At 37.6% G+C, this 11,303-nt stretch overlaps 1 protein-coding gene across 2 annotated transcripts in view; it reads right to left on the bottom strand.

Moving 5' to 3' along the window:
* Positions 1-11,303, bottom strand: part of myo18b (myosin XVIIIB) — a gene marked incomplete in the record, with an annotated part of 101,803 nt that overhangs the window by 61,872 nt on the left and 28,628 nt on the right. For both annotated transcript variants that reach the window (XM_014020572.1, XM_014020571.1), the window contains 5 exon segments: positions 551-614; positions 5,409-5,509; positions 5,602-5,744; positions 8,911-9,121; positions 9,236-9,403. In XM_014020572.1, coding sequence (XP_013876026.1) covers positions 551-614; positions 5,409-5,509; positions 5,602-5,744; positions 8,911-9,121; positions 9,236-9,403 — 687 coding nt within the window.

Genomic DNA, 11,303 nt, shown 5'->3' on the forward strand with positions numbered 1-11,303 from the left:
CGTGTGCGTGTGCGTGTGCGTGTGCGTGTGCGTGTGCGCGTGTGTGTGTGTGTGTGTGTGACAGAGTTCATTTGTCTGGTAGCAAAAACAAAAATCTCACGAACCGGTCGACACATTTCAAATGAAATTCTCAAAAAGTAATTATTGGATTTACAACTGATTAACTGTTAAAATTACGTGCGCGCGTGCGTGCGTGCGTGCGTGCGTGTGTGTGTGTATCTGGACAGGACTCATTAAACATCTAAAGTGCGATGATTTTTGGACTCAGCCTGTGTCAAGATGGCCGCCACTTTGTCACTTTTACAGACACTGTGTTGAGTTTTGGTTAAAAGCTGAGACATATTCTAAGCACAAAACATTTAGCTGCATCTTTGTTTCAAACTTTAGCATGTTGGGACACTGCATACCTTCAGTGAGCAAATTTATGAAAACAGAAATAAAACCAACTAAATAATAATAACCCATTGTACCAACTAACATCTATGGACCCACCCAGCACCTGTGACCACACAACAACATGCTAAATCAATGGTCCCGTTGGACTTTGTACCTTAGTGGGCTGAACGATACCAAAAGAGTTGGACTCAGGGAGCTGGTGCAGCTGCAGCTCCGTCCTGTTGAGGAGACAACGTCAAGATTTTCTTCTCTATCACATTAAAACAAACGACCAAAGAGTGTTATACTCAAGTAAACTATTAAAACGCAACAGGAAGAAGACTAAAACATAAAACATTAATAGAACAAATAAATTATAGACACACCATAAAAACATCAGCTATACAGTATGTGAGCCATCATATCGAAATGAGGATTAAGTCAAATTTGGTCAAAATTTTAAGGTGTTTTTCCTCAAAATCAGTTTTTTTGTTGCTACTTATTATTACTATATATTTCAGGCAGTTCATTCAAATGATACATTAATAAGGCTTTTATTCATTATATTTAGACAAAATGCAATTTTTGTTAACATTTTAGTCAAAATACTATATTTGCCTATTTATCCATATACAACTTTTGGACTTAATCCTCGTTTCGATGTGATGGGTCACCTATTTGGACATCATGTTCAAATCAACAGTTGACAAGAAATAATTCAAAAGTCATGTAACAAAAAAGAAAAAAACAAACAAACATTGTTCAGATTTCTTTAAGTATCACCAACGATACTAACTTCATTACAAAAAGTTTCAGGAAATTAAAAAAATGTCAACATAAAAATATGCAAAAAAATTCTAAACTTTCCTTCATATTATTCCTGTTCAGAATTATGAATACTTAGAATTTATTTTTGATGTTTTTACTAAGTGAAAGGTTTGTTTTAATTGATCTCCTCTGCGTTCAGTTCCTCAGTGTTTCTCTACCTGCTCCTCTAGACTCCTCCCCCAACTCCTCCCTCTCCTGCTCGTTTCCCTCAGGTGTTCATCATTTCAGTTAATTAGCTTCCTTCTAGATTCAGCGTCTCGGTTCCTCTCCAGCTTCACTGAGTCTCCTACAGTTTGTTTGAGCTGTTTCTCTGAGTTTAGTCTCCCTGTAAGCTTACTCCTGTGAGTATTTTATGATGCTACAGGACCTTTTTGTTTTTGTTAATAAATTTGTCTCTTTTTTTACGTTGAAGCTCTCTAGAGCTTTCTGTGCCTGCTCCCTGCTTTAATGACACAGATTAGGTAAGGAGTTAAGACACTAAAAACACTTAACAACTTAATTGCTTTTATTTTGAAATGATTGGTTTAAATTCAGGCTTATTTTTTCAAAATACTGACATTATTTGGACATTTCTGGCAACTGACTCAACATGTTGAGATAAAAACTAAAAACTGACTTGACACAAACAGTAACTTGACGCGTTTCAGTCAGGTGTAGAGACAGATTTTCATTGTGTCGTGTTTCTTTTCTCAGCTGATGAAACAAGTTTCTATAAATGATTCCAGCTGAGACACAGAGGTGAAGAAAAGGGTCGTCTTGTTTGAGCTGATTGTTGAACTGACAGCCTGGTAGTATAGAAAGGAGCTAATAACAGCAAAAACTGGACAAATGTACATTTTGGTTTGAGTAGCTCTGATTTTTCTGACGTCTGAACTGTTTCAGAGGAAAAGATGAAGGCAAAATGCAGAACATTTACAGATTAGAAGCAGTTGGCATGGTGTAAATATTGATCTACAGCGGGTAAAATAAGTATTGAACACGTCACCATTTTTCTCAGTAAATATATTACTAGAGGTGCTAATGACATGAAATTTTCACCAGAAGTCGGTAACAACCCAAGTGATCCATACATACAAAGAAATCAAACCATAAATGTCCAGAAATGAAGTTATTTGTAATAATGTGGAATGGCACAGGGAAAAAGTATTGAACACACTTACTGAAATTTATCTAATACTTTGTACAAAAGTCGTTGTTGTCAATGACAGCTTCAAGACGCCTCCTGTATGGAGAAACTAGTGGCATGCATTGCTCAGGTGTGATTTTGGCCCATTCTTCCACACAAACAGTCTTCAAATCTTGAAGGTTTCGTGGACCTCTTCTATGAACTCTGATCTTTAGTTCTTTCCATAGATTTTCTGTTGGATTCAGGTCAGGTGATTGGCTGGGCCATTCCAGCAGCTTTAGTTTCTTTCTCTGAAACCAACTGAGAGTTTCCTTGACTTTGTGTTTGGGCTCATTGTCTTGCTGAAATGTCCAGCCACGTTTCATCTTCATCATCCTGGTAGATGGAAGCAGATTTTTATCAAGAATGTCTCTGTACATTTTTCCACTCATCCTTCCTTCAATTATTTGAAGTTTGCCAGTACCATATGCTGAAAAACAGCCCCACACCATGATGTTCCCACCTCCAAACTTCACTGTTGGTATGGTGTTTTTGGGCTGATGTGCAGTGCCATTTGACCTCCAAACATGATGTGTATTCTGGCATCCAAACAGTTCAATGTTGGTCTCATCTGACCAGACTATATTCTCCCAGTATTACACAGGCTTGTTTAAATGTTGTGCAGCAAACTTTAAAGGAGCTTCAACATGCTGTTTCTTCAGCAGTGGAGTCTTGCGTGGTGAGCGTGCATACAGGCCATGGTGGTTCAGTGCATTACTTATTGTTTTCTTTGAAACAATCGTACCTGCTAATTCCAGGTCTTTCTGAAGCTCTCCACAAGTGGTCCTTGGCTCTTGGATAACTCTTCTGATAATTCTTTTCACTCCTCTGTCAGAAATCTTGTGAGGAGCACCTGGTCGTGGTCGGTTTATGGTGAAATRATGTTCTTTCCACTTCTGAATTATGGCCCCAACAGTGCTCACTGGAACCTTCAGAAGTTTAGACATTCTTCTGTAACCGATGCCATCATTATGCTTTGCAACAATAAGGTTGTGAAGGTCTTGAGAGAGCTCTTTACTTTTACCCATCATCAGATGGTTCTTGTGTGATACCTGGCCATCATTTGGGACTGAACCAGCTGATATTAACTTGCACTGACAAGGGGCAGGCTTGCTTTCTAATTACTGAGAGAGTTCGGCTGGTGTCTTGGCTTTCCATGCCTTTTTACACCTCCCTTTCTTCATGTGTTCAATACTTTTTCCCTGTGCCATTCCACATTATTACAAATAACTTCATTTCTGGACATTTATGGTTTGATTTCTTTKTATGTATGGATCACTTGGGTTGTTACCGACATCTAGTGAAAATTTCATGTCATTAGCACCTCTAGTAATATATTTACTGAGAAAAATGGTGACGTGTTCAATACTTATTTTACCTGCTGTATATTACTGGATTGGACATCGCCCATAGCCGCTATAGCTAGCAACGTGCCGTCACAGGAGCGATTGCTATGCATTGAGTCATGTCAACAAAACGGTAGAGTTTCAATGCGGGATGCGCGTCAATCTGTCACAAAAATATTCATAGCACCCTCATTTCTAATCCAATTTATAAAAAATATGGCTTAAATTAAAGCTGAGAATATTGCCGATGTTGTGATACTTTCTTACTTTTTTATGCGTACGCATTATTTATACATGAGGCCCCTGGTCACAGAAACATTTCTTTTATGCTTACTGGTAAACTACAGCAGGCTCTGTTCCCGTGGCTTCTTTCACAAGATGTCACAAGTGTGTCAGGGCATTAACTGCCAAGCTGCAGTTGATAATGTTTAGAAAATTGAGTTATTTATTTTTGTTTTACATATACACTGTCCTGACAGTAGAATATGAGACAAATAATCTGTGGGAAAATAAACTGCTGCTTTCTGAGAGTTCTGAATGGTCCATAGTAGCTGCTTATCTGTCGTCATTGGTGGCCCTGCTGCTCACCACCCTATGTGTTTTTGTTTGGATCGTTATTAAAACAATATATCTTTATTGTCATTGTAACAAGTACAACAAAATCAGGTGTACTATGTTTATCCATTAAACTGAAGCTGCCATAAAATAAGAAACTGTTTATTTCTGTACAATTGAGCAAACTTACAAAGTAAGTAAGAGAATGTTGGGATAATTCTCTTCTTGTAAGGAAAGTTTTCCCCTTCTTAGGTAAACTGGACTGTACTTATAAAATATCCAAACAGGATAGTTAAAGTGCTTTAAAACACAACGTGTGCCCTCATTGATTCATTCACACACAGAATTATCCACACATACAGAACTCCACTAACTCTCTCTACAAAACTAATCTGTATAAATCATTCTAGAGTACTATAGACCAGTGTTTCCCAAAGTTGGGGTCGGGACCCAAAGTGGGGTCCCAAAACATCAAGGTGGGGTCCTGAAAAGGTTTTCTAATTTAATTACATTTTTGCCTTAGTTGTTTACAAAGGAGTGAGGTCAGTATATTTAAAATGGATAAATGTAGTATAAAAAATATCATTACTATGCCCATGTTTTGTTGACCTGATACAAATGTTTATCATCCAAAAATAGTTGGGGGCACAGGTCTCTGCTACTGTTATTTTGTGGGTCAAGAGCTGAAAAGTTTGGGAACCACTGCACTTTGGTTCCCAAAGTTGGGCTTGTGACCCAATTATGGGTCATGAAGCACCTTGGATAATCTCCAGAAATCAATTTAAAAGGTAATAAAATAATTGCTGATGTAATATTTTCTCTATAGTTATTACAAAAACACAAAATATGTAAAAAAATAAGCATTCATATTTGTGTACAAGCTGTTTAGATTGTCAAAAAGCCTGTGTTTTTAGGGTTATTAATGAAGATCCTGTACTCAGACCAGTAATATTTGGGGTCTCAAGTTTTTGCCATGGATATTTTGTGGGTCAGAAGATAAAAAGTTTGGGAACCACTCCTTTAGATCACACTAATACAATATATAGTGGTGGAATCAGACTCCCAACTCTCTCATTGGAGGACGTCTGCTCCAATCACTGAGCCACAGCTGCATTTTGTAGAGAAAACACACACGTTACCTCATCTCTGTACTGAGTCCTGCCAGCATCTGAGAGAAGACCAGGAAGTTACTTTCTCCTGCTGTTTTCTGACACACTTTCCACTTGTCCAACATCATAGTCTGAATGACAGCAAGGCACAGACCAACAGAGAGAGAAATTAAACATAAAAGCATTTGGCTGCATTAGTGTGTACTCTGTGTGTGTTGTGTACCTGCAGGTGTCCAGCTGCAGCCTGTCCAGCATGATTAAAGTCCAGTGAGAAGACCATGGCAAATCGAGACGAGGCGTCGCTGTGCTGCGAGCTCACGCAGCCAAAAGAACGCAGGATGGTGAACATGGCCTGCACTCGCTCCACTGGGGAGGAGAAAAGAAAGGATCAAAACCAATTAGCTTGTTGTACTCTGAAAAACAAATGCTTTTACAAAGGTTCTGATCAGTGGTAGGCAGCACTAATCCAAAAATTAGCTCTGCAATTTCTAAAGCGCTTATGAAAATATTTAGGTCTGCAACTTCAAAAGCGCTTACGCCACAGAAAAACTAGCGTAAGCCAATTTTAAAGCAAAAGTCAAATTTGACACTTGCTAGCTGACAATAATTCATGTTCAATATATGTACAATACTGCCACCTAGCAGTGTATGAAGTCCTTTACAACTTAATTCTACAACCGCCGATTGCTGGGGATGTGATTTCCTGAAACAGAACTTTGGCTGTCTGGTCCTTGCCTTCCTACGTAGCTCCGCTCAATTCTAGTTTCCCTTCACTGCTCCGTCTGGGACTTCTCCCATTGAGATGGATTTCACTGGCAGATATTTAGCCAGGCCAATCAGAGCTTTACAGCTTGACTGTAAAGTTGAAGAAAAATATGTTTTTGTTACAAATAAAAAAACTAAAATATGACCCCCATTAGCACTCGGTATAATGGGGGTCATATTTTAGTTTTTTTAATCTAATTTTAATCTCAGTGTAAATCTAGCTGTTCTGTGAACCTGAGTTTGTTCCAGAGCATTAGTGATCCAACAGCATCAGGAAGACCAAGGATCACAGCAGACAGGTCAGGGATATACAGTTTTTTTTCCCACCAATGTCCACTAAAGCAATGTGAATCTCAGAATTACCTTTCTGTATGTACAGGCCCAATTCCTGTATTTTTACAAGTATTCATACTTGTACAAAATGACCCGATATTCGGAACGAGTGAAGTGAAGGACAGGGTCTGGTTTAAACCAGGCAATTTGGCTCCTGGTGTTAAAAAATTTAAAAGTTGTTGAGGATTGCTAGTTCGGCTGTTTGTTTGTCTTTTTCTTTTGTTTGTTGTAGATTTTTCATTAAAGAAGCATCAATAAAGTAATTTTAAAACTGTTTATTGGAAAACTGAAGCGATGCATTCTGGGTACATGACGGATTTGATTTGTGACGGGAAACGAAAGCATGGAGTACAGGAAACTATCTTCCCTTCAAAATAAGAGCTTGGATTTTAAAGTTTTCCATGTAGTTGCTCCAGTTCTATCCAGAGAAATTTGGCATTATCAAAGTGTGACGTGTTTTGATTACATTAAATCTGATGTATGTACTTATAAAATTTATAAAATTTTCCATTAAGAGGTTATAATTAGGATCTCTTCTCATGTTCTGATGCATTGTTTTGTCTCTCCTCCAAGAGACTTCTTCAGTCTGATGAGTTTCAGGTGAACTCAGCCTTATAAGCATTGCCTCCACATGGTGGACAAACAGGTTGGTCACATGCAAAAGAGAACCATCGCCTAACAATAGATGGTTCTCAAATGACGTAGCGACCTGCATATCACATGATCAAATCACCATATTTGTGGGTCAGAATGCAGAAGAGGGGATAGTCTACAGCACAGAAAAATAAACATCTGGTCTACAGTCTAGATTGTTTTTATTATAATTTGTTTTAGCAGTCATGGAGCAAGTTTGAGTTGGAGTTAGTTGAGCAGCGAAACACTCATAAAAAAACTGACAGCGTAAAAACACCATACTACGTAGCAGAACTGTCGGCAAAGTGACGTGACTTTGTGGCTGGTGATAATCAACCACAAAGATTTCACCCTCCTCGGGATTCCAGAGTGTGTTCAGATCACTTGTTCAGCACAGAAAAAAAAAAGTTTTATTTCCCTGAAAAATCCTCTAGGTGCCTCTAACAATAAAACAGAAAACACAACTAAATTATTATTTTTCCTTTGGGATCAGTAAAGTCAGTCTGTTGCTCTAAAAACTGAAAAAAAAGTTTAATTCCTTAAAGCAGAGGTTCTCAAACTGGGGTCTCAGGACCCCCAGGGGTCGACAAGCTGTATCTGGATGGTCCTCAGAAATTTTCAATAAATTGTTAATTTGGTTTTATTTAAATATATATATGCAAATGGGCAACAATGCACTCATAAAACAAATACACTAAACCAAACAAAAAATACTATTTCCATGGAATTCAGGGGTTAAAATGAAAGTAAATTATTTTATTATTACCTAATTTCCCTCTGGGATCAATAAAATATTTTTGAATTGAATTTGAATTGAATTTTAAAACACCATGGGTTTTACCTGGACAATTTTCACCCTTATAAGGGGTCCCCAGACTCAAAATGTTTTGAGAACCCATGCCTTAAAGGCACAGTGTGTAGAATTTGTTGTTTTCAGCGACATCTAGTGGTTGAGTGGTTGAATCATCCTCCCTGGTCCTCCCCCCACCCCCGCTTCCAAACRCAAAGGAGTTKCTACGGTGTCTCTCAGGTGTCAAAAACCTTTGATAATTCCAACCGCGATGTCTACCAGCAGCTTCAGGGCTAGTGATGTTTCAAGTGGTAAGATTATGAGCTTTAATAAGTAAAACTATCCCAGCTACAATGACAGACAACAAATATTACATTTATAGTATTTCAACTAAAACCGTTTTTGACGCTGCCACCGCAGTTTGTCCTTCATGAGCCTTCGTAGACAAGTTGGCGGCTGCCTGTGTGGCGACCCACGACCATGGAGATATAAACAGCTTTTTATAGGGTAAAAATAATAAAACAAGGTCTTTGTCTGCAATGATTAGACATGTTTTTTTATTATTGTCATTAGTGATTATCTCAATTTCGGCTAAAAGAATTGACAAAATCCTACACAATGTGCCTTTAAAGGAGACATATCATGTGACAAATACCTCAGGTGATCTGAGTCTGTGTTGGGGTTTGAGCTCAACATCTGTAAAAAAAAAAAAAAACTACAAAACTTTAAAAGATGCTGTGACAGTCATCTTGGACAGGGTTAACTCCAAAAGTTAGCTAGCTGCAGTTGGAAATCTAAGAATTACTTTTTGAATGTTTAATTGAAATCCATCTAGTGATTCACAAGACTTTTGCTAGCAGACACACATAGCAAAGCAATTAAATGATTGCCCAAAGTATCTGGTACATTCTTGTACATACCTTGTAAGTACAAGGTGTAATACTGGGCTGCATTTTGTTTTACTTCCTTGAAGACTATAAGTATTTGTTTTTAAAGCAGGCAGGTACTCACCACTCAGACTCTGTCCGGTTGTACCGGCTTGTTTAAGGAGTGCGTGTGTGAAAGCTTGACTCGCTGTGGTCTTTCCTGTCCCGCTGCGTCCAACGACACACACACTGTGGTCCCTCCTGGTGCCCACCATGGATAAATACACCCGTTTGACAAGAGCTGCCAGAGCAGGGGGGGCGTCCCACACAGACTCCCCTCGCCGCGACTTTGGGGTCTGAAGGAAAATAAAAATAAAAGCATGAACGATCCCATACACTTTGCTGTTGTAAGACTGTTATATTTGCAGAGAGAGAATATTTTTTTAAAAAGACATGATGTTTGATCTGACCTTGCTGTGGGTCTGCAGGGGGGGCCACAGGCTGACCAGGTTGGGTCCGGCAGACGTGAGGGGCATGTTGGTTTTAGCTCGGCTGATCAGTGTGTGCAGAACTCCACATTCATTCACACTTTGAAGGTCGCTCAGGTCCTCACACAGGTCTAACTCTGGGGGGTTACACTGTGGGGGGGGGGGACAGTTTGTTAAAGGGACACTTCATCAAAACATCAATCATGAACAGATAAAATTAAACTGTTTCTTATCCATCTCATTTTGCTACACATCCTTAAAATGTTTAGTCTGTACTTATAAGCAACTCAAACAACAAATAAAAGAACAATGTTCAAACTGATTCGATATAACAAAAGTAAAACATTTGTATAAAAATGCTGTGAACAATAAAACTTCTTAATTTCCAATGAAAAATACAAGAGCTGGTGGACATACTGTATTAGTCTCAAAGGTCAAGCAGCTGTCAATAATTGTACCAAGATATCTGTAATGTACAGCTTCTACAGCCTGTCCATGGATAAAAACTGGAGGGCATGGAGGAGGCTTCTTTCTAAAATCAATTAACATTTCTTTGTTTTCGAGACGTCCAGAAAGAGCTACTGAGAGAAGCTAGCGTGTTAAGATACGCATAGTTAGCCGTCATGTGCAAGCTTGATTGGTGTGGTTTTCCCTTGAGAAGTAGGCTATTCCACCTATTTTTTATTTTAAACTTTATTAAATTCTTAAAATACAAAATTCTATATACAGTACAATAAAAAAGAAAGAAAATACAATGAAATGAAAGGCAGCACAGAGAAGAAAAAAATCTCACATCTGCCCCTTTTTCCTCAAGTATAAATTCAAACAATAGTAATTTTCAGTTAACAAAACAAAAACCTTCCTAGAACAACAATTTTATGAATGCACATTTTATTATTTCGTTTTTTTTTTTTCAACAATCCAACCTTTATTATTCCCTTGAACATGAACAGTGATTTGGCACTTTTAACATCAATTTCCAGATCATTCTGACTCCTTGGATTAAGGCGCAAAATTCTTTCAAACATGTTGTAAATTTAGGTTTCATGAACAACTCTATCCCTTTTACATTATAACAGCTCTCTCTCTCTTTGCAAAGATTTTCTGGATGTTTAAAGGTAATGTGTTTTTGTGAGCTTTATACATAACTAACAAAATATTGTAATCAACCAAATCGTAAAATTTCAATAACGTCAATTTACAAAATAATATATTAGATGGATAATGGTAACGTTTGAGTGATAATTCTTATAGCTCTTTTCTGCAATTTTATCACCTGTTTCCACTTTAAGACACTTGCTTTTATTTTTCTCAGTCGTGTGCAAAAAAATCCCAAATTGAACTTTGCTGCTTTCTCCCAAATTTTTGCCGTTGCCATTTGGTAGACCAGCGCTGATCAGCAGCAGACTGTAAACAAGTGTTGTTACAGACCACAGCTAATGTGAAACTGATCCAAGATTTGTTTAATCAGTCCACACGGCTTGAAATAAGTTGACTAAAACTAAGGATATTTTATTTGTATAAAGTTAGTTTTAGTTAATTTGTAGAAAAATAATACAGTTCAGTTTGTTGTTGCTTTTTCATTTAATTACAGTTTTTATTTATTTCATTTAACTAAAGTGTTTTATCAATTTCAGTTTTGGTTATTTAGTTAACTTTAGTTAACTCAGATAACCCTGCATCATTGAACTCTAATCAGTTTTAAATCCCTGCAAATGAAAAGAATTAAAATACATTCCCACTGCATGATGCTGCCACCACCATGCTTCACAGTAAGGATAATGTTGTTGAGAGGCGTTTGCTCCTAATGCTGTCTTTATTTCTTGAAATAATGTATTTCCTGACACTTTCAATAACTTCCATCAGTTGAAGTTATTGAAATTCTATGATTTGGTTGATTATAACATTTTGTTAGTTATGTATAAAGCTCACAAAAACACATTCGGCTTCATGCAAGAACCGTTCGTACACACAGATTTGTTCATAAGTTGTGCGTACGAGTGATTTAGGAGAATTTGTGGCATTCACCAATGTTTTCGTATTCTAAGAT

This window comes from Austrofundulus limnaeus, unplaced genomic scaffold (genome assembly GCF_001266775.1).
Source record: "Austrofundulus limnaeus strain Quisiro unplaced genomic scaffold, Austrofundulus_limnaeus-1.0 Scaffold258, whole genome shotgun sequence".
NCBI lineage: Eukaryota > Metazoa > Chordata > Actinopteri > Cyprinodontiformes > Rivulidae > Austrofundulus > Austrofundulus limnaeus.